Source organism: Gymnoscopelus braueri, assembly GCF_963280865.1.
Source record: "Gymnoscopelus braueri genome assembly, chromosome: 2".
NCBI lineage: Eukaryota > Metazoa > Chordata > Actinopteri > Myctophiformes > Myctophidae > Gymnoscopelus > Gymnoscopelus braueri.
In genome coordinates this window covers 40,478,262-40,497,710 of record NC_137604.1, presented here as the reverse complement: position 1 = coordinate 40,497,710, position 19,449 = coordinate 40,478,262, and the positions used below count along the sequence as shown (strand labels likewise).

At 45.1% G+C, this 19,449-nt stretch overlaps 1 protein-coding gene across 3 annotated transcripts in view; it reads right to left on the bottom strand.

Moving 5' to 3' along the window:
* Nucleotides 1-216: 216 nt before the first annotated feature.
* cntln (centlein, centrosomal protein) overlaps nucleotides 217-19,449 on the bottom strand; it is a 152,562-nt gene continuing 133,329 nt past the window's right edge. For all 3 annotated transcript variants that reach the window (XM_080454439.1, XM_080454440.1, XM_080454441.1), the window contains 2 exons: nucleotides 17,536-17,610; nucleotides 217-1,338 (listed from right to left, as the gene is read on the bottom strand). In XM_080454439.1, coding sequence (XP_080310565.1) covers nucleotides 1,228-1,338; nucleotides 17,536-17,610 — 186 coding nt within the window. In that variant the 3' untranslated portion in view covers nucleotides 217-1,227. The remainder of the gene's footprint in view (nucleotides 1,339-17,535; nucleotides 17,611-19,449) is intronic.

Here is a 19,449-nt window from a genome sequence, read left to right as displayed (position 1 = left end):
TACATTTTCAAGAAATGTTTGCTGATGTTCTTCTCCAGTTTGACTTAGGAAATGTGGGAACAGGATTTCACCACCACACACTGACTGGTATGAACCCTTAACACAAGACAGGACATTTAGGTATTTTGGTTTTATATTTTTATTTTTTAGTGATTGTGATTTATTGTAGTTGACTCTTGTATCCAGAGTGACTTACTGTATGATGTGTGAGCAGGCAGTGATCCACTCGCCATCATCACAATTTGAATGACATACATATGAAATGTTTGAATTAATCCAAAACACAGACATAATTTAGAAAAATGCATTTACTTATTTTAGGCATTACTCTGACACTGTTACTCAGGGGGAATTAAAATGAGTGCAAAAAGTAGGGTCTCAGAGTGATGCAAAATAACAATAATAACAATTGGAAACAATCTTTACTTAAAAACCACACTATTTGTAACATACAGTAATTACCTACAGTAGTGCAACATCGAATAACTGTGTATTGCCGTAGTGGTTGTACAGCATCTCTCTAAGATCAGTAAGGCACAGCATCATGGCTGAGGCTATTACAGTGAACATATTGCACTGTGCCTGTACTCCTGACTTTCTCAAAGTGTCGACGAGGCACTGTTAGGTCAAGACCCTGCACCCTGAGGTCCATGAGATCCCAAATAAATTAGGGAGGAGAAGTCAAAAAGAGATTGGAAGAGAGAGAGAGAAAAAAAGATCATGTCCAACTTTTAAGCATTTGCGTAAGCACTTGCCTTATCACTCTGGGTCTTTGCGTTTTGGGAAAGAGAGAAGGATCAGGGGGGGAGAGAGAGAGAGAGAGAGATAGAGAGGGAGAGAGGGAGAGAGAGAGAGAGAGAGAGAGAGAGAGAGAGAGAGAGAGAGAGAGAGAGACGAGCGTGGTAAATTAGCTTGGCGCTAAAGGGGGCCCTGTCTGATAGACAGAGTGCGCTAAGTGCTAACTGCAGATGTCGAGGGCTCATTTACAAAAGCCTGGGCTCTCTGCTCACTGCTGCGCTGAGTGAGCTGAGCTGGCCCTGGAGTGAGTCGACAGCGCCGTTCCCTCACGCATGTATATTGGTGCTGTTTCTCCTTGGCCTGGCTTGGATCGCCACGGCCTGGGCCCGGCCCTGGCCCCCACTGAGAGGAGGGGGAGGAGGAGAAGAAAGGAGGGAGAGGAGAGAAGTGGATGACAGTTTTTTTTTCCCTGAGCCTCAGCCCGGGGAGTCAGGCGTTTTCGCTGACTGGTGTTGCGAGCGCGGCCAGCTCTTCTGTCAGCACTTTCCTCTCCTTCATCTTCACGCACACAGCCTCCATTAGCTGGCCAGCAGAGGGGATCTGCAGGGGGAAGGAGAGGTGGGGAGAGGAGAGGAGGGATAGAGAGAGAGAGGGATGAAAGAGACAGAAAGAGGGGTGTAGGGGAGGTGGCAGGGGGAGATGGGTTAGAAAGAAAGAGGAAAACAACAACAGGAAGAAAAAAGGCTGTGTTTTTAATACCTGGCAGTTTTTCTTGTCTCAAAAGACGGCCTGTTTGCTGGTTTTCGGTGGGCCAGACAAGGGAGACACACTGGCAGATTGGGCCCGAGGACTTTCTCGAAACTTTTGAGGGACTGTCTTATATCAAAAACCCCTGAACTCTATGTTCAGGGGTTTTTGATATAAAAGCATTTCTCAAAATAGATTACACAGCAGCTGCTTTACAAAGGCATAACAATAAGTCTAGCATGCCACTTTGTTCCGTCCTCAGCTTCCATGGATGATCACTCAAAACACTTAATTTGCTGAATCAGTGATACTACGTGTACAGTCTGTCCATTGCATTGCCTTGGGACCTGTCATCCCCTGTACCATGTGTGTTAGTAGGAGCGAATGTCTCGATGGGAAAGTGTTGAGATATTCCTGCAGTGGTGTCACCAAGACCAATTTGGGGTGCAGTTATTGGACAGTGGAAATAAACAGACATACGGTAGAAGATTATTTTCCAAGAGGACTGTGGTTTCAAACCAGGGCAACACAGGAAGGAAAGCTGACAAAGGGGAGGGCCCTACTTTAAAACCACATCCAGAATCTCTAAAGTTTGGAGTTCTCCCTGCGTGTGGTTTCCTCTGCTGTGTGTGGGGCGGGCGAGGAACAGGAGGAGGCAGGAATGGAGAGAAGGAGAGAGCAATGAGAGAGAGAGTGAGGCAAAATAAGAGAGGGAGAAAGTGAGAGGGAAGGGGCCGTCTTCACCTCTGCACTCCTGTTTTTTTATTTTGTTTCTTCTGAACAGACACAAGGACTTCCTGGTGATTAGTGCAGAACGATCAAAGGCACACATACAGGCAGGATCAGACATAAATATTCACACTTCTACACAGAGCTGGGCGAACAAACCCTCAGTGACTTCCCCAAGTCACATGGTCAGAGATGAGACGTGGACCGACCAGACTCACCATGGCATCGGAAATATTACACCGTCTTTCGGATGATTTTTAAACTTTTACAGAAAGGATTGCAAAAACATAAGGCACTGTCCGAAATATCTGGAGAGAGGCTGGCGCAAGTCAAAAGCAGTGGAACAAAGTAAAGTTTTGTTTTTTTAATCTCTGCCAGGAAATCATGCATTCGCCCCTGTCTGTGTATGTGTCTGTCTGCAGCTAGTCTTGCAATCTGCTAGGCTGATCAGCGTAATATTTGTTGTGCACACTGACGGCAGGAAAAGGACCTTAATTCTTAAATATTTTTCAAATCAGTCAATAACTATGTCAACTGTAACCCGGGGCTATGAGATTAGAGTCCTAACTAGCTAATTACAACATTTCTGTCCCTCCAACGTGTGGGATGTACCAGAAGTAGCCAATCATAGACATGCAAATATTGTGGTGCAAGCCCCCACAACTCAACTCCCCCTTTTACGCCTTCCACATGGAGTCTAAAACATTATTTTACACATGAAATCCTCTTCCTGCCCCCTAGTTACTGTCCTCACAAGACTGCTTTAAAAAAGACATGGTTTCAGTTTGTCCATTATAAATAACCCCCTCACCACTGGTTCATTTCCACCTGACTAAAACCCAATATAGTCTGATTTCAAGATTTTGATTATTTTTACGACACGGCTCAGTCTAGCATCCTCCTACATCACAGAGCTTTTAAACACAGGAGCACATCCTGAGATCCTCAGGCAGGGCCCTTCAGGTCATTCCAAGAAAACAACAGCCACCTACGGCCCCTGTTAGGATAACCTGCCTGAGGATATCAGGCAAGTAAATTCAGTGTTCTCTTTTAAATCACTTCTTAAAACGTACTTTTATAAACTTGCTTTTACTACCTCATTACAGTCTGTTTTATCTTTGATGTTATGTAAAACACTTCCTAAATCTGTGCATCTGAGGGCCCCATCTTCCGCCCGGCGCAAGACGGCGCTAAGCTGCTTTTAGCGCCGAGCACCGGTATCTTCCTGCTACGGGATCTTCCCTATGATGCAAGCTCTTTGCGCCCATGTTGTCTAGATACCACATCGCCATGCACCGATTTTGCACGTGGGGGTGTGTTGGTCTTGAGATGTGGTTTGCCGCGATCAGGGCGCAATGCTATTGCTTTGCGCTTCAAGTTAAGACCAGCTTGTTTTTATTAATGTCATGCCCAAAACACACCCATGATTCTTTCAGGGCCCTTCGCGCAGGGCCTAGACACATAAACATAAACAGCACCATTGTGCTGGACACACCCCCACGGCGCAAATTAAGACCATACACCATGGCACAAAGTTCCGCTGTTAAAATAGGGCTCTTAATGTCTGTGCACATTCTTTCCCCCCTTTCCTCTATCAATTTAGTCATTATGCCAATTAACCCTCCTCACACATTTCTGTGTTGCCACTGCTATCACACCCTACTGGCTATCCTGCCAGTGAGGACCCCCCTCCTGAAGGATGTAGCGCCCCCCCCCACTGACAGGCACCACCCCAACTCATGTGAGTTGCTAGCGCAGCGACAAAGATTGCCTTCCCTAAACACGGCCAATTGGGTTCGTACCGACGCTCCGCCTCTAGCCGGATGCACCGCGGTGGATTCCAAACCCTGCACTCCATGCTGGTGGCAGTGGCGCCGGCGCCTGTTTAATTAAAGGACACTGTGTCCCCCCACTATTCAGTCCAGCCAAAAAAAAAAATTGGATTTTTTATTTTATTTTTTAATAAATAATAAAATCAGTCCAGTCCCCCGCACCTCGCGACCACCGCGAGCGCGAGGTGAACCGAAATAACCGAATTATCCCCCCCAAAAATCAACAAACCCACCCAAAAATAACCCGAAACCGCGCGTGCATGTGTCCCTGATGTGTCCCCCCAGGTCATATTCCATTCCGGCGCCTCTGGCTGGTGGACCGGTACTTCACCCCTGCACGTCTGTGCACATTCAACACTATGCGAGCTGTCTTAACTAGGTCTTTAGGCCCTTTCACAGAGTTTAGACTGCTGATGATCGTTAAAGCAGAGAGAAAGATGGCGAGAGGTAGATAATGAATGTAACTGAGAGAGAGAGAGAGAGAGAGAGAGAGAGAGAGAGAGAGAGAGAGAGAGAGAGGGGGAGGAAGACAGTAGAGACGACCGTGGCTGTAGCCAGCTATGAGGTCACCAAGGTCTGGACCTCGGTAATTATTTAATTATAATTATAATCATTAAATATTAAAAAAATATAATTTGAAGCAGTATAACATTATAAATAATCAGGGGTTGTAAATGTCTCCTTTGAGTGTCTGCCTGCGAGCTGAGCTGTGTGTGTTGGTGTGTGAGCTGGCACGACCCCTCCCACCCAGTACTCCACTGACTGGTGTGAAACACTGACAGATATCAAGCATGGCGTAGGCAGCCTACTGCGTGTGGTACGGTGTAATCCGTCAACTCCATGGTCACCTCTCACCACTGGAGCTCAGTCAGACCACAGGGATTAACCCATTAAGACCCGAGGGGCAGATTCTACAAATGCCGTCTAAATCAGTAGTTCTCAAGCTTTTTCGTGCCAAAGACCCCCCAAAATTTTGGCCACGGACCTCGATCTGAAAACGTTTTGTGCCAGAGACCCCCAGAAGAGAAGATTTGTGTACAAAATAATAATATTCAAAGTTTTTAAAACGCAGATGTACAAGTGAGATTGTATATCTGATATTTTTAAATAGCCAACGCTAAAATCAAAAATTACACAAGGCAAACAATCTACATATTTTTTTTGTGAGGCCAAGTCCCAATCTGCAATTTGCTAAATAGCATGAAAGGAAGAAACACTAGCGCTGTTTTGTAAACGATTAGCAAAATATGTAAAATTATCATGTTTTGGTATTATCGTTCTAAACCCATGTTCCTGCTGTTCTATACAGCCAACCAGTTGAAGCCCAAAATGTACGAGATTTTATATAAGATATTTGTGAACATGAATTCTATTGTTAGTTTGACCAAATCAAATAATTCTGACATTAAATATCTATTACTATTATTATTATTATTATTATTATTATTATTATTATTATTATTATTATTATTATTATTATAGGGCTTGACTTTACCAGCCACATGATGCAGACACAAGCCAAGCTAAATCAGTCATGGTGACGAGAACTTAAATCCATGAAAGCATTTTAAGTAATCCACAAAACCTGCATCATGTCAGATGATCGTAAGCATTTGACTTCCGCTCTGTGGATTTCAAAATAAAGGTGTTGATTGGCTATTTTTTAAACGTTCTGAAAATGTGCATATATGACGTGCCCGAAATAGAGACACAAGGTTGAAAGTGGTTAAGTCTGTCTATGTTTTATAAATATCATATCTAACTAATGAAAGTGTATTAACAAGAGCTTGTGACCAAATAATAACTACACTGGATCATTGGAAGACAGCTTCTTCTTACCTTAAAAGTGATGGTTTTGGTCAGACAAGGTTTCCGACAGGTACGGTATTTTGTGCAAGGAACTCACGTTCCCATGCACATATGCACACACACACACACACACACACACACGCACACTCACCTCTTCATTAGAGAGAAGAGCATGAGACCCTGTGGGCTGAGAGGAGTGTGTGTGTGTGTGTGTGTGTGTGTGTGTGTGTGTGTGTGATCTGTGTATCTGTGAATTTGTGTGAGTCGTTGTGAGTCGGTGTCTGGGTGTATAAATGGCTCTACAGTATGTGTGTGCCTGTGCATCTGTGTGTGTGTGTGTGTACGCGCGAGTGTGTGTCCCAGTGCTGGGCGCATCAAACACACAGCCCTGCTCCTCAGAGAACTACTCCAGCACTGTTACTGCTGAGACATCTCCCTATGTCTGCATGGTCCCCCAGAGACGGAAAGACACACACACACACACACACACACACACACACACACACACACACACACACACACACACACACACACACACACACACACACACACACACACACACACACACACACACACACACACACACACACACACACACACACACACACACACACACACACACACACACACACACACACACACACACACACCTAATCAGCTAACTCCACTTAGAACGCTACTAACTAAGCAAACAAACTCACTAAAATAGAGACAGAGCCACAACACAGGGCTCTGTGGGACAGCAGCATCATTAGAAGGAAAACAACACTAACACATATACACACATTGTATGGATGAGGCACCGTACTGTTGTAGGATAGGACAGCCAGAGGAGAGGGCAAGACAGGAGAGGACAAAAGAGGACACTAACGGAAAGGAACAAAGGAAAGGACATGAGAGGGGAAAGGGCAGGACAGGAGAGGATGGGACAGGAACATGAGAGTAGAGAAGATGAGATTAGAGAGGACATGACATGACAGGAGAAGAGGGGACAGGAAAGGACATGAGAAGAGAGGACAGGACAGGACAGGACAGGACAGGACAGGACAGGACAGGACAGGACAGGATATATGCTATATTTTCCTATACAGCCATTCCCTCTATAGGTCCCCTGGGACAGTGCTAGCTAAGCTCAGATACACCTGCTATCCTAAATCCCCATGGGTCCCTTAAGGCAGTTGCTAGCGACTAGTGCTACTCTACAGCTGATTTAGCAGGGCCCCCTGTCCCCTTTGGCAGAGCGAGCTGGCGTCAATGCAAGGCTACGGTGCCTGGCTGGCCCTTTTCTGCAGGAGGCCCCCCCTGTCCCCCTTGGCAGTGCTACAAGAGCTACGCTAACTTACAGCCATTACTATTCAACAGGCCCTGCAGAGAGGACCTTTTGTTAGCTATGATTTCATTAGCACGCCCAGGTGGTGAACTGACAGCGTAAGCCGGTGAAACTGACAGGGTGCTCCTGTGACCGTTTCTGTGCTTGCATGTCCGAGTCTCTATTTGTGTGCATGTGTATTTTGTGCCTGTGTTTGTGTATATGCAATGCATTTGTGTCCGAGTCTTTGTATGTTTGTGTGTTTTGTACCTATGTGTTGTGTGTGCATGCGATTGCGCGTGAGTGTGTGTCCTGAACCTGTGTGGCATAAATATGTGTGATCATACATGTGTGGGTGCACGTGTGCCTCTAAGGTGAGGGTCTCTGAGCAAAAGGTGTTTTTATGAGCCAATTAAATGACATTGGTATTCTTTGGCCCCGGGCGCACCTTGAGGCTGGGAGCGGGCTCAATGCTACAACACTCCTGTGACCGCTGTCAAGGTAGTGTGGTTATTGTAGTGGCATCGCGTATGGCATCTTTTCTCTTAACCGATCGATCATCCCCCCCTCCCCCCCCTTGTCTTCTCTGTTTCTCTCTCTCCCTAGGAGCAAATTAACGCAATTGATTTCAAGGGCCCAACTTGTGGTGGATGTCTAAATGATGAGAGAACTAGATGGTGGAAGGAGAGATGGGAGAATTAGAGAAAGAAAGTGATAAGATGAGGAAAGAGAACAATGGAGAGAGGGAGAAATATAAATAGATACGGACAAACAGACAGACATGGATGGACTGATGCATACAGTGGATAGAGATCAAGAAACAACTGTGGAGGGGACAAAATGGATTCAGAGGAAGTCAGAGATTAATGTAAAAAAATACATGAATTCATACTGGAAGATACGGTTTATGATGTTTAGTTTTTTTCTTACTTACTTAGGCACTTTATAAGTGTTACTCAATTATTCACTGGCCTTCCCGGCCACTCAATACTGTGTCCAGTATAGTATTTACATATGTAAACCCCACACAAGTTCAACAAGTTTAATCAAATGCATTGCAGATGTAGAGGCTTTACTTTTTGTGTAACTTACCGATGCTGAACAGCATCAGAACAAGACTGATACATTTATTAATAAATGCTTTTGCTGGAAAGATGGAAATACACACACATCCTGAGGAGAATGACTAAAGTTTTTCACCACCAGTAGGTTAGGGCACAAACTTTAACAGAAAAATATAATGTTCTCTGATATGTCAGGTCCCAACTTCATCATAAAAACAATCCTGTACCACGGTGTGAAAAAAACAGGTGAGAACCATGACTGACTAACTATCAGCCAGTTTGATGCTAGCACTCATGTTTCTCCTGTTCTATCTTTCTGTCCCTTTCTTCCTGCTAGAGATGCTATCTTCAATCTAGGCCACCATTCAAGGTAACAGGGGAAGTAGTTACTGTACTTTTCATGATCACAGAGGGAAGGGGGAAAAAACAGCTCTCTGATCTTTGATCTTCTCACTTTTGTTTGAAAATCAAATTTATCAAACGGGGGAATAATGAAACAACACAAACAACAACACCACGAAGGTAGGGAAAGAGGGAAAAAAAGCACAAAGGCACCCTACTATAAAGACTTGCATTTGATTATCCCCGATAATGAATATGTCACATTTGCAAGGAGGCGCTCAGGTAAAGAAACCACCAATGCGCCAACGAGACCCTATTCTCTCTCTCTCTTCAGTAATTACCTTCCCCTGCAGTGGAATGGTTCCCTCTCTCCCTTCTCCCCTTCAGGCCACAGGAGACTGATATGAAAGGGAATTGGACACTTGGGGCCACAGATACTGTAATTAAAACAATCTCTCCTTTTCTTGATACGTTGTTTGGGCGTGGGTGGGGGTGGGGGGTAACATTCAGGTCTGTGTGCAACCTGCGTTTGTTAGGGATCTGACCTAAATACACCCCTAAGATTAAACACAAACAGGAACGCACACCGGGTCTTTGTTTCACGGTTCACGCTCATTAGGCGTGGAAAATTAGGTGATTTGGATGATCAGGGGTTGTGTGGGAGGTTTAAATATAGCTGTGATAGCGGTTAGTGATATGATATCTATATAAAATAAATACAAGCTTTTAGGTAGTCTGTGGATAGACAGTCACAGCAGCATGACTTGTGCTGTGGTGCAGTGTATCGAGTATAATTTATAACAACTGTGTATCTACCAGTGACAGGAATGAAAAAGAGAACACCACCTCTGTATCTCTGAATAGTGACATAATAAACTTGGCACTAGCACCCTTCCCACGAACAACATGGCTCACTGTAAACGTACTGTACTGCAAGACAGGCGAGGCTCTGCCTGCAACAACTTCCCCAAAACAAGTTGAAAGATTTTGCAGGTCTGCACACTGACAGAAAATCAAGAGTGTACTTCCTGTTAACAGTGAAGCATTTTTTCCAAACGCCTGTACTGGTTCTGCCTGCAGCAACTAACCCCATAGAAACACCATCGTAGAGGTATGCCTCTGTAGGGGTACAGTAAGCATGACAACTGAGAGCATACTGGCCACTTTGCAGCATTGCTATGCTGTCAAGGCGCTGTGCTTGAGAGATGAGGCTGACGACAGTGGCTTTGCTTGCAGCAAGCATCAGCATACAAATACATAACACCTCTGTTGTGCCTGTCTGGCGACATACTGTAGTGTGGTGCAGGTCAAATCGAGAGCACACACACCTGATGTGCAACATGGCTTCATCAGCAATGTGCTGTATTGTACAGCAGGACTGGTACAAGTGGTCCTACCTGCATCAACGTCAACAGACAGAAATTGTGTCTTGTCTCAACATATACAATCCGACCGATATGTCTGAGTTATAGTGTCAGGTAGGCTGGAAACCAGAATAATCTGCCAGTGCAAAAAATATCTATATATCTACGCAGTGTCAGGGGCTTTGTCAGAGTACCCGTTGTACCCGTCTGTCTGTGTCCATTTTGTACCCATATATGGAGATCTCTGTATCTGTCTGTCTATCTGTGTCCCTTTTATACCCATATACAGAGATCTCTGTATCTGTCCATTATGTCTGAGTCATAGTGACATGCCCATATGGGCGTATCAGATTTGTTTATGGTTATGTCTGAGTCATAGTGAGATGCCCGTATATGGGCGTATCGGGTTTGTTTATGGTTATGTCTGAGCCAGAGTGACGTGGCCGTGGTCCTGCCTATATATGGCCGTATCGGGTTTGTTTATGGTTATGTCTGAGTCAAAGTGACGTGGCCCACCCATTAGCTAATTTTAATTTAGGATATATGTGTATGTATATATATATATACACATATATATATATGTACAACACACACACACACACACACACACACACACACACACACACACACACACACACACACACACACACACACACACACACACACACACACACACACACACACACACACACACACACACAGTATTGAGAAGCAGGTGACCAATAGTAGACCAATAGTATGTCTGCCAGCTGCCACTTCCGCCCACAGAAACGACCATGTGATGTGTATACAAAGTATACAACAAAGCCTGCTGTTCAGTGAGAAAATGTCCACTTTAATCACCGATTCGCTTTCGTGCGCCCACATCAAGAGGGGATTTACTGTATAGTGTATATATGTGGTCCGTAGGGCAAGCCTGTAGGTTTCACTGTAAAGAACAAACTGACGGTACTATACTGACAGTAACACAACAAGACAGTGTCTAGTATTGCTAGTTAGATAACTAGATAATGAGCTGAAATAGGTAGTGCCATTTCCGTAATGAGCGGGTGGTGAATGCAGAGGAGGCCACGGCCTGCTTTGGCATTATAATCCTCATAATAGCAACTCTAAACTGGCACTCAGTGGCCCCTGGGGGCCATCTCCACATACTAACTGCCACCCCGCCCTCCAAGTACCTACTGTACCACTGTTCCACTGTCACATTTACAGTACAAAGGCTCAGCCTGAGTCCCCACCGCACATATTATTCACACACTCAAACACAGAAAAACAAACACACATGTACAGACTATCAGAGAGTGGCTGATTTAATTACCCCAGTCATTAAACGAGGCTTAATTAGAGTCGCTTTCCATTCATAGGGAAGTTGAGGGGGACTCGGAGCTGTTCCTTTGTCATTACGGAACTGTAATGAGACACACAGACACACGCACACACACACACACACACACACAACCCCTCATGCTGCAAACGACACCATAACAATAGAAGTCTTTTTCACTGTGCTGGCACTGTGAATCCTTTGATATAGTTAATTTAGAGTGTTAACAAGTCAATGCCCTACGGAGGCGGCAGCATGGCCGGAAGCCTGGGTAACAAGCCTGGAAGAGATGTGACATCAACAATGTCTGTTTTTAGCTCATCGGAATTAATGCCACTCTTGGTCCCATAAATTAGCATTTTATTCTGCTGAAGTCATTCTTGCAATTGAAACTACAAGAAGCAGCATTATGTGGGGCGTCCGGGTGGTCCAGGGGTAAAGTACCTGGCCACCACCATTGTGAGTTTGGGTCCTTCGCGGTGCCTCCAGCTTGGCCGGTCACTCCAAAGAACACAACTGGCGGTGTTCACTGGTGGGAAGCTGGCAGGGGAGGGCAATCTCTTTCTCTCCTGTATGCAACTCCTACAGGTTGCATACAGGATATCCTCTTACTCCGTACGCGTTACATCCTGCAGGTGAAACACAAAAGTGTCACGTGCAAAGAAGCAGCTGGCGACTCCATGTTTATTACAGGAGACATGTGGTTGTAATGTCTACATCCTCCCCAAGATCGAAAAGTAGGGGTTAGCAGTGACAGGGATGGACTACTATACAAGGGATACTAATGGATGGAATTGGCAATGACATTGAATTGGGAGAAAGGTGAAAAAGAACAAAAAAACAACCGAAAGACCAGATGTATGGATCATCGAGATGACTGGAGACGCCGATGGAGGGCTCGTTTGAGGACGACGTAGAGAGAGAATTAGCAGACTAATTTATATCTTGCCAGTTGTCTAATATGCACCACTTCATAGGCCACTGATGAAAGACATTGCATTATTGCACTCTGAACCATGGCTGATTGTATCTTTCTCGCCAATTAGAAGCGCTCAGCACGTTCTCCTATATGTCCAGTATGCTGCAATGTTTGTGTGCTTGTTATGTTATGCAGGCTGATGGGGAGTGATGTAGCTCTCCCTGGGGTGTGATTGGGAGTTAAATATTAGCAGGCCCTCCGTGTCACCAGTGCACCAGTAAACCAAACCAACCTGCTCCCATAAAAATCGGAGCACAGTCGATGACTTCTTAAATGTTATTGTGCCATGAGGCTTAGATAGACCCGGATAGCTTCACGTGTACAGTATGAGTGTGTGTATGAAATGAGTCTGAAAAATGATCTAAGGGGGGAGCGTGCATGTTCGAGTATATGTACGTGTCTACTTGCACGTGCACGTTCATGGGCATACACATGTGCGTGTACGCACCCCCCCCCCCTCTTCATTACTGGCCGGCTGGAGAAAGCCAGTCATTTCCCTGGCTTCATAAAGACTCTGCCCATTAAATCCTACCTCCAGTCAATAATTAGGACTCCACAAATAAACCAAAGGCAATTAAATCGATGCTACCCGGGGTCCCGCGTCTTGGACCCCGTGGCTCTTGCGGACACTCTATCTTCAGCCGTCTAGGCCCTTTATTTGTGGCGGGTGGGTTGTGGCCGGTGGTGGAGCCCCAGAGTACGGATCAGTAAAGTACCACCCTCCTACACCCACTCCAACCCCCTATCCTCACGCTGCCCCGGCCAGCTCACCGTTATTAGACAGCCGTGATCCCAGGACCATGGCTGCCTATAGTGGCTCTCTACTGAGGGATGCAAAGCTTGATTTCATTAAATCACCGGTGCGGGTGTGAGTGCATGCATGTGTGTGTGAGAGAGGAGAGAATTAGGAGGAAATTAATGCAATGTTTCATTTTGGTTTCAGGTGGACTGAGGGGCGGGCGGTGAGGCAGAAGGGAGGGAGATGTTTCTGGAGATGTTGAGGTTTTAATGCGCCTGTTTGAGGCAGGGGAGCTGCTACTGTTGCTGAGGAACACAGGGAGGCGTGGGGGGGCCTAACTTAACATGCAGTCACACTGCATCTTACGGAGCTCTCCGTTTGCCTGTTTTTCTCCTGTCTGCATACCGACCAATAACCCCCTCCCATCTTTGCTTCCACTTCTCTCATTTCTCTCTCTCTCTTCCACTGTTAGCCAGCGTGTCGAGGCTGGGGCTGTCTCTCTCTTCCTTGTTATGTTGACATGTGGCTAGGGTGGGTTGACAGTGACGGGGAACAACGGGCCACACACACGCACGCACGCAAGCAAGCACACACACACACACACACACACACACAGGTGCACACACGGTCTCCTGTCAGACCCACACAGACACAGTGAGTGATGGCTGTACTATTGACAGGGCCACAGAGTTAATAAAGTGCTGTCCCACTGGTGGCTCCATTAGGCTCTGACAGTGACAGGACAGGGCTACCGGGAGTCTACACACGCGCTGAGACATAGACACAGACACACTCACACGCTGAGACACAGACACACTCACACACATGCATCCAGTGACAGCCAGCCAGTTGAGGACATGCATCTCTCTCTCATCTTTCCACTCGCTTGGTCTATTTCTGTCTCTGGGCCTTTTTAACTGGTAGAATAAGAGTGTGTGTGTGTGTGTGTGTGTGTGTGTGTGTGTGTGTGTGTGTGTGTGTGTGTGTGTGTGTGTGTGTGTGTGTGTGTGTGTGCACGGCCAAGGAGAATTGATATTATATCACTATCAGGAGTGTGTTATTAGTGTCACGGGTAGAGTGACAGCTTCACACATGTTCTGCTTGAAGGTCCTTTTCATAAGCCAGGACATGAAGACAGAGGGCAAGTTAAGACATAAGGATGAGGCCCTCGTTAGCCAACACAGCATGAGGCTTTATTCACACAGCAGACATTTTGTTTGTACGTCATACTCGGAGGCCTGACGGGGTGGCAAGTGGGACTTTTTCACATACAGTATGACACACTCATTAGTGGTCATATCAGAACAGAAGAGAACACAGTAGAACAGAACAGAACAGAACAGAACAGAACAGACATATATACGTATTTTAACGTATTGACTGTTAATTGTAAGAGGACCTCAACGGAAATAATTCTCAGGACTTTCTTGTGTAATCCTCGAACTGCGGTGACCATGTGGTTTTGGCTTTTCAAATAAATCAAATCAAAATCAAATCAAAAATAGAATAGAATAGAACAGAACAGAATATTTATTGTCTGTCTTCATGGGTGAAAATTTGCGTTTCAGTTCATATGAAAACCAAAAACTTGAAATAAAAGAAATAAAATCTAGATGCTTGTAACACTTTAAAAAATATATATATTCTAGATTCTAGAATATCCTAATGGTAGTCATTAACAGCATGCACACACGCACACGCACACGCACACACACACACACACACACACACACACGCATTTAGCCTAGCCGCTGTCTCCTCAGCAAGGGAGATTTTATAGCAGCAGAAAACTGCCCTTGATAACTGGAGAGAGAGAGAGAGAGCGAGAGAGAGAGAGAGAACCATGTGTCCCCTGGCGATGTGACAGTGTGTTTATTAGGCCGAGCAGTGAGAAGAGGAGGCCGCCAGAGGAACAGAGAGGGAGGGAGGGAGGGGAGGGAGAGGGGGAGGAAAAACGAGAAAAAAAGAAAGAAAGAAAAACACAACAAGACAGACTTGAAAGGGGATAGAAAAAGTCTGGTGGTGGAGAAAGCAGAAAGAGGAGGAGGGTTGGGTAGAGGTGTGTGTGCGTATGTGTGTGTGTGTGTGTGCACTCTCGCGTATATGTGTGTGTGTGTGTGCGTGTGTGTGTGTGTGTGCGTGCGTGTGTGACCGGGTCTCCTTGGGGACCCAGGGGCTAGTCTCAACCTTGTCATCATCCTTCGCTCTTCTCTTCCTCTCCGTCTTCCTCCACCCCCACCTCCCCCCCCACCCCCATACCCCCACCACCCCTCTCCTGCCCACGGAAAACGTCGATAGCGAGGGCTGGCGGTGCCGAGGTCTCTGGTGGACGCTAGCTCATTCTCCCAGCATCGACAGGCTCCGCCAAATCAATATTTAGTTCCCCACTAACAAGCTGCCTCGGGGTCTGAGCCAGAGAGAGACAGAGAGAGAGAGAGCAGGAGACAGAGGGAGAGATAGATAGGGAGAGAGAGAGCAAAGAAGGAAGGAAGGAATGTGGGACAGTGGAGGATGGCAGAGAGAGAGAGAGAGAGAGAGAGAGAGAGAGAGAGAGAGAGAGAGAGAGAGATGGGACCAAGAGCTGTCCAGCTTGAAGGGAAAAACATGGATTGAGTGAAGTTGTATGCTGTGTGTGTGTGTGTGTGTGTGTGTGTGTGTGTGTGTGTGTGTGTGTGTGTGTGTGTGTGTGTGTGTGTGTGTGAGATAGAGAAAGAGAGAGAGGCTGGGAGGAGGGAGGGATGGAGGGGTGAAAAGGTCAGGGGAAGATCTGGGGAAACGAGTGAGAGGAGTCTGGTGTGTCGCGGTGCGGAGGCGACGCATGAGTGCCTGCGGCAGGCCCTGACAAGAGCGTGCGCGCGCACGCAAACACACACACGCTCTCAATCATACACACATATCACAGCGGTCAGGCATTGACAGCACTCCAGGAGATGAGTGGCTGAGCACACGGGAAAAAAGTTACAAACAGTATACACACGCACACACACACAGGATATTTTTGAACATATAAAAAAATATATATACACATGCATTCTGAAAGAGTTTGATTTGTAGAAATATGCTGTTTGTGAAATTGTAGGTCTGTTTCACTCCTACATGCCCCAAACAGTTCACAATCATTTATCTACAGTATAAAATCCACAACCAACCTTGACTCATGTTATCATCATCATCTCTACCTGCTCTTTCCTGTGTCCCTCACTGTGTGGTCACACTTAACCCATTCAAACCGGGAACGCATACTGTGTCATTTTAGTTTTTTTTGCTATAACTAATATTTTACACTTTGGGCTAGTCAAAAATAGCAGATATATATATATTTTTTTAAATCTTGAAAATGTTTGCAAATCTTTGAATATATATATATTTTTAAAGCGACCATTTTTAACTCAAATCTTTGCTTTTGGGATTCTACAAATGTTTTTATTTTATTAAAATGTTTTACTTATGTTGCTAAATATCAGTGGTTCTCGAACCTTTTCATGTCAAGGACCATCCAAAAATTATATATATTTGGCTGAGGACCCCCATCTCAAAATATTTTGTTCCAGGGTCCCCCACCAGAAGCAAAGATTTGAGTTAAAAATATATATATTTCAAAGATTTGCAAACATTTTCACGATTTCTTTAAAAAAATTGCAGATCTAAAAGCTCATAATACGGCACTCGCTACCGCGCTACGAGCTTGTATATCTGCTATTTTTAATAGCCAAAGACATCTAAAATGACACAGATGTGTTGCCGGATTGAATAGGTTAAACCCTCTAATCTTAGTGAAACTTGGACCGCTTTTTTCTGTCAACACCAAATCTCTCCACCAAAAATTGTTGTGAACTTATAGATCTGCTATTTTTGGCGAATGTTCCTACCAGAATAGGGATGATGGGGTTCAAGTGGTTAAGGTCTTCATACACCAGGGGCATTTTCTTCATGCAATTATTTCACCCAAAAAAAACAACAGTTTTCCGAACTGTTGTTTGTGTCAAGAGTACATTCATTGTCTTGTAATGTTTAAATGTAATTGCCCATTTTGTTTTCTGTTATGTAATGTGTTGTAATGTTATGTTTTTTGGAAAAAGAAAAAATCAATAAACATATTGTTGGAGAAAAAACAAAAGAGTACATTCACACAGAATGTGAATATTCCATGGAGATAAAGCGACATAATGTTTTTACGGAACAAGGTTGATTTTTATGAGCTTACGTACTGTGAAAAATTGCATGAACCCGTATGAATATGAATGAGGCATTAGCTAAATATTGACGCCGTCGCATTCTTAAATTCTTTATTCGTCATACCCCCAGTGTGTAAAGACCTTTAGATCGGCTGCAGTAACTGATGAAACCTTGCCAGCTGTATGCAATGTGAAAATGATCAAACAAAAGCATTGTAGACTAAAGGGAAACAGGCTACTTCTCTGATTCTCTCAGATATCCAGGTTGGATATCACCAAAAATACCTTTTGAATACTTGTACACATTTTATTGTGAAAGGTGGACTGGCAGTAAAGCTGAAATAATGGACAGCACTGAATTTAATTACATGGTAGGGGTCTGACCTTCTGTTGCAGGAGGTGGTCAAGTCTCTCCAGCCACACTTTGTCTCTGGAAGGTTCCGAGGTGTCCTCTCTCTCCTAGAGACAACAAAACAAGCATTTGACATCGTTTTACTGTCAGGAGGAGCATGTGTACATTTGTACATTTCTAACAATATGGCAATTTAACAGTGAGCTGTAAAACCTTACTGTGTGTAATGAATTTAAGCCCAGTGAGAATTTAAGCCCAATGTTAGACCATTGGAGGAACATTCATGCAACAAAGATGATACTGTATTTTAGGAACAGAATCACAGAGTCACTTTATTCTCCAAGTACAATGAATGCCCTGCTATTAGACTGGTGTTGTTAGAAATCTGACTGACATGAAATACAGACAGAACGGACATAGTAAGTGCACATTGGCACACGAGGACAGGGGTCAACAATGCCACATATTTAACACAGAAAACTAGATACGATGCGAGGCAATACACCATACAAAGCTTATGTATAATCAATCTATGCAATATAATCTACAGGGGGGGGGGACTGTAATAGCAAAGTGACAGCTTAATTTACTATTATTTACATAGAACAGATTGTATACTTTCTTTCATTCTGCATAAAGTAAATACCCATGTTTTGACAGTACTTCTTTTTAAAGCAGGAAGTGAATACAGTGATGTATGCAGGAAGCAGTGTCATATCACGTAGTTCGGAGAACTTACAAAATATAGAAAACGAAAACCTACTGTATCACAGTCACAGCCATTTATTGGTCTGCTGCTTTGGGGCAAGATTTTTCCTTTTACTTCTAAGTATGACACACACAAGCATAGACCCCGAGGAACCTCTCAGGAGACCCTGTGGCTGAGTGTGTGTGTGTGTGTGTGTGTGTGTGTGTGTGTGTGTGTGTGTGTGTGTGTGTGTGTGTGTGTGTGTGTGTGTGTGTGTGTGTGTGAGAGAGAGAGAGAGAGAGAGAAGGCTACTCATGTATAAAGACCTGGCTGAGTAGTAAGCTTGTTACCACTAATGAACAGGGCACAGTAGCGTGTACACCTCCATGCTAACACAAGCTGCCTCTCTCACTCTCAACCCCAGGTGTTGCTGTTCCAAATGATGTCGGGAGCCTTTTGCACTCCCTCAAGGGGACAAGGGAGCAGGGGAGGAGAGGTACAGAAAAAGTGTGTGTGTGTGTGTGTGTGTGTGTGTGTGTGTGTGTGTGTGTGCGCTCGTGTGTGTGCGTGTCCCTCCTGGGCTCCCCTGGTAATGTCTGTGGAGGGTTTCTTGGTGTTAGGGTAAGTGGCACTGCTTGGCTCATTTTCATATCTGCCTCATTAGTAACTACTGGCTAAATTGGGAAAAGAAGAGACTGATAGACAAAAAGCAAGAGAGACAGGAAGAGAGAGACAAGGGGAGAGGCTGGAGGCATGGTGGGCCTCCTGTCAGTCCTCCTTTCTCGTGTGTCTCCCAAAGAGGTGTGCGTGTGAGACGTACGTGTGAGACGTACGTGTGTGTGTGTGTGTGTGTGTGTGTGTGTGTGTGTGTGTGTGTGTGTGTGTTTGTAATTGTCCTCCCTTGGCGGGTGCATAGCAATGCGCTGACCCTCTGTCTATCATCAGGAGTCAGCTGGAAAACAAACCGGCCTGGCAATTATGGCCTTATTAACTCCACAACAAGCTGCCCAGGGAGCCCAGTGAGGCACCGCTTCCCTGGGCCGCTATGGGACACTATGGGACAGAACAAAGACGGAGCAATTGACAGTACACCAAACTGTGTGTGTGTGTGTGTGTGTGTGTGTGTGTGTGTGTGTGTGTGTGTGTGTGTGTGTGTGTAGTAGATGAGTTTGAGGGGAGAGAGCTATTTGCCTGTTTTCCATGTTGTGTGTGTGTGAACAGATTAACATTAAATGGAGTCAAGCATGCTTGAATAATA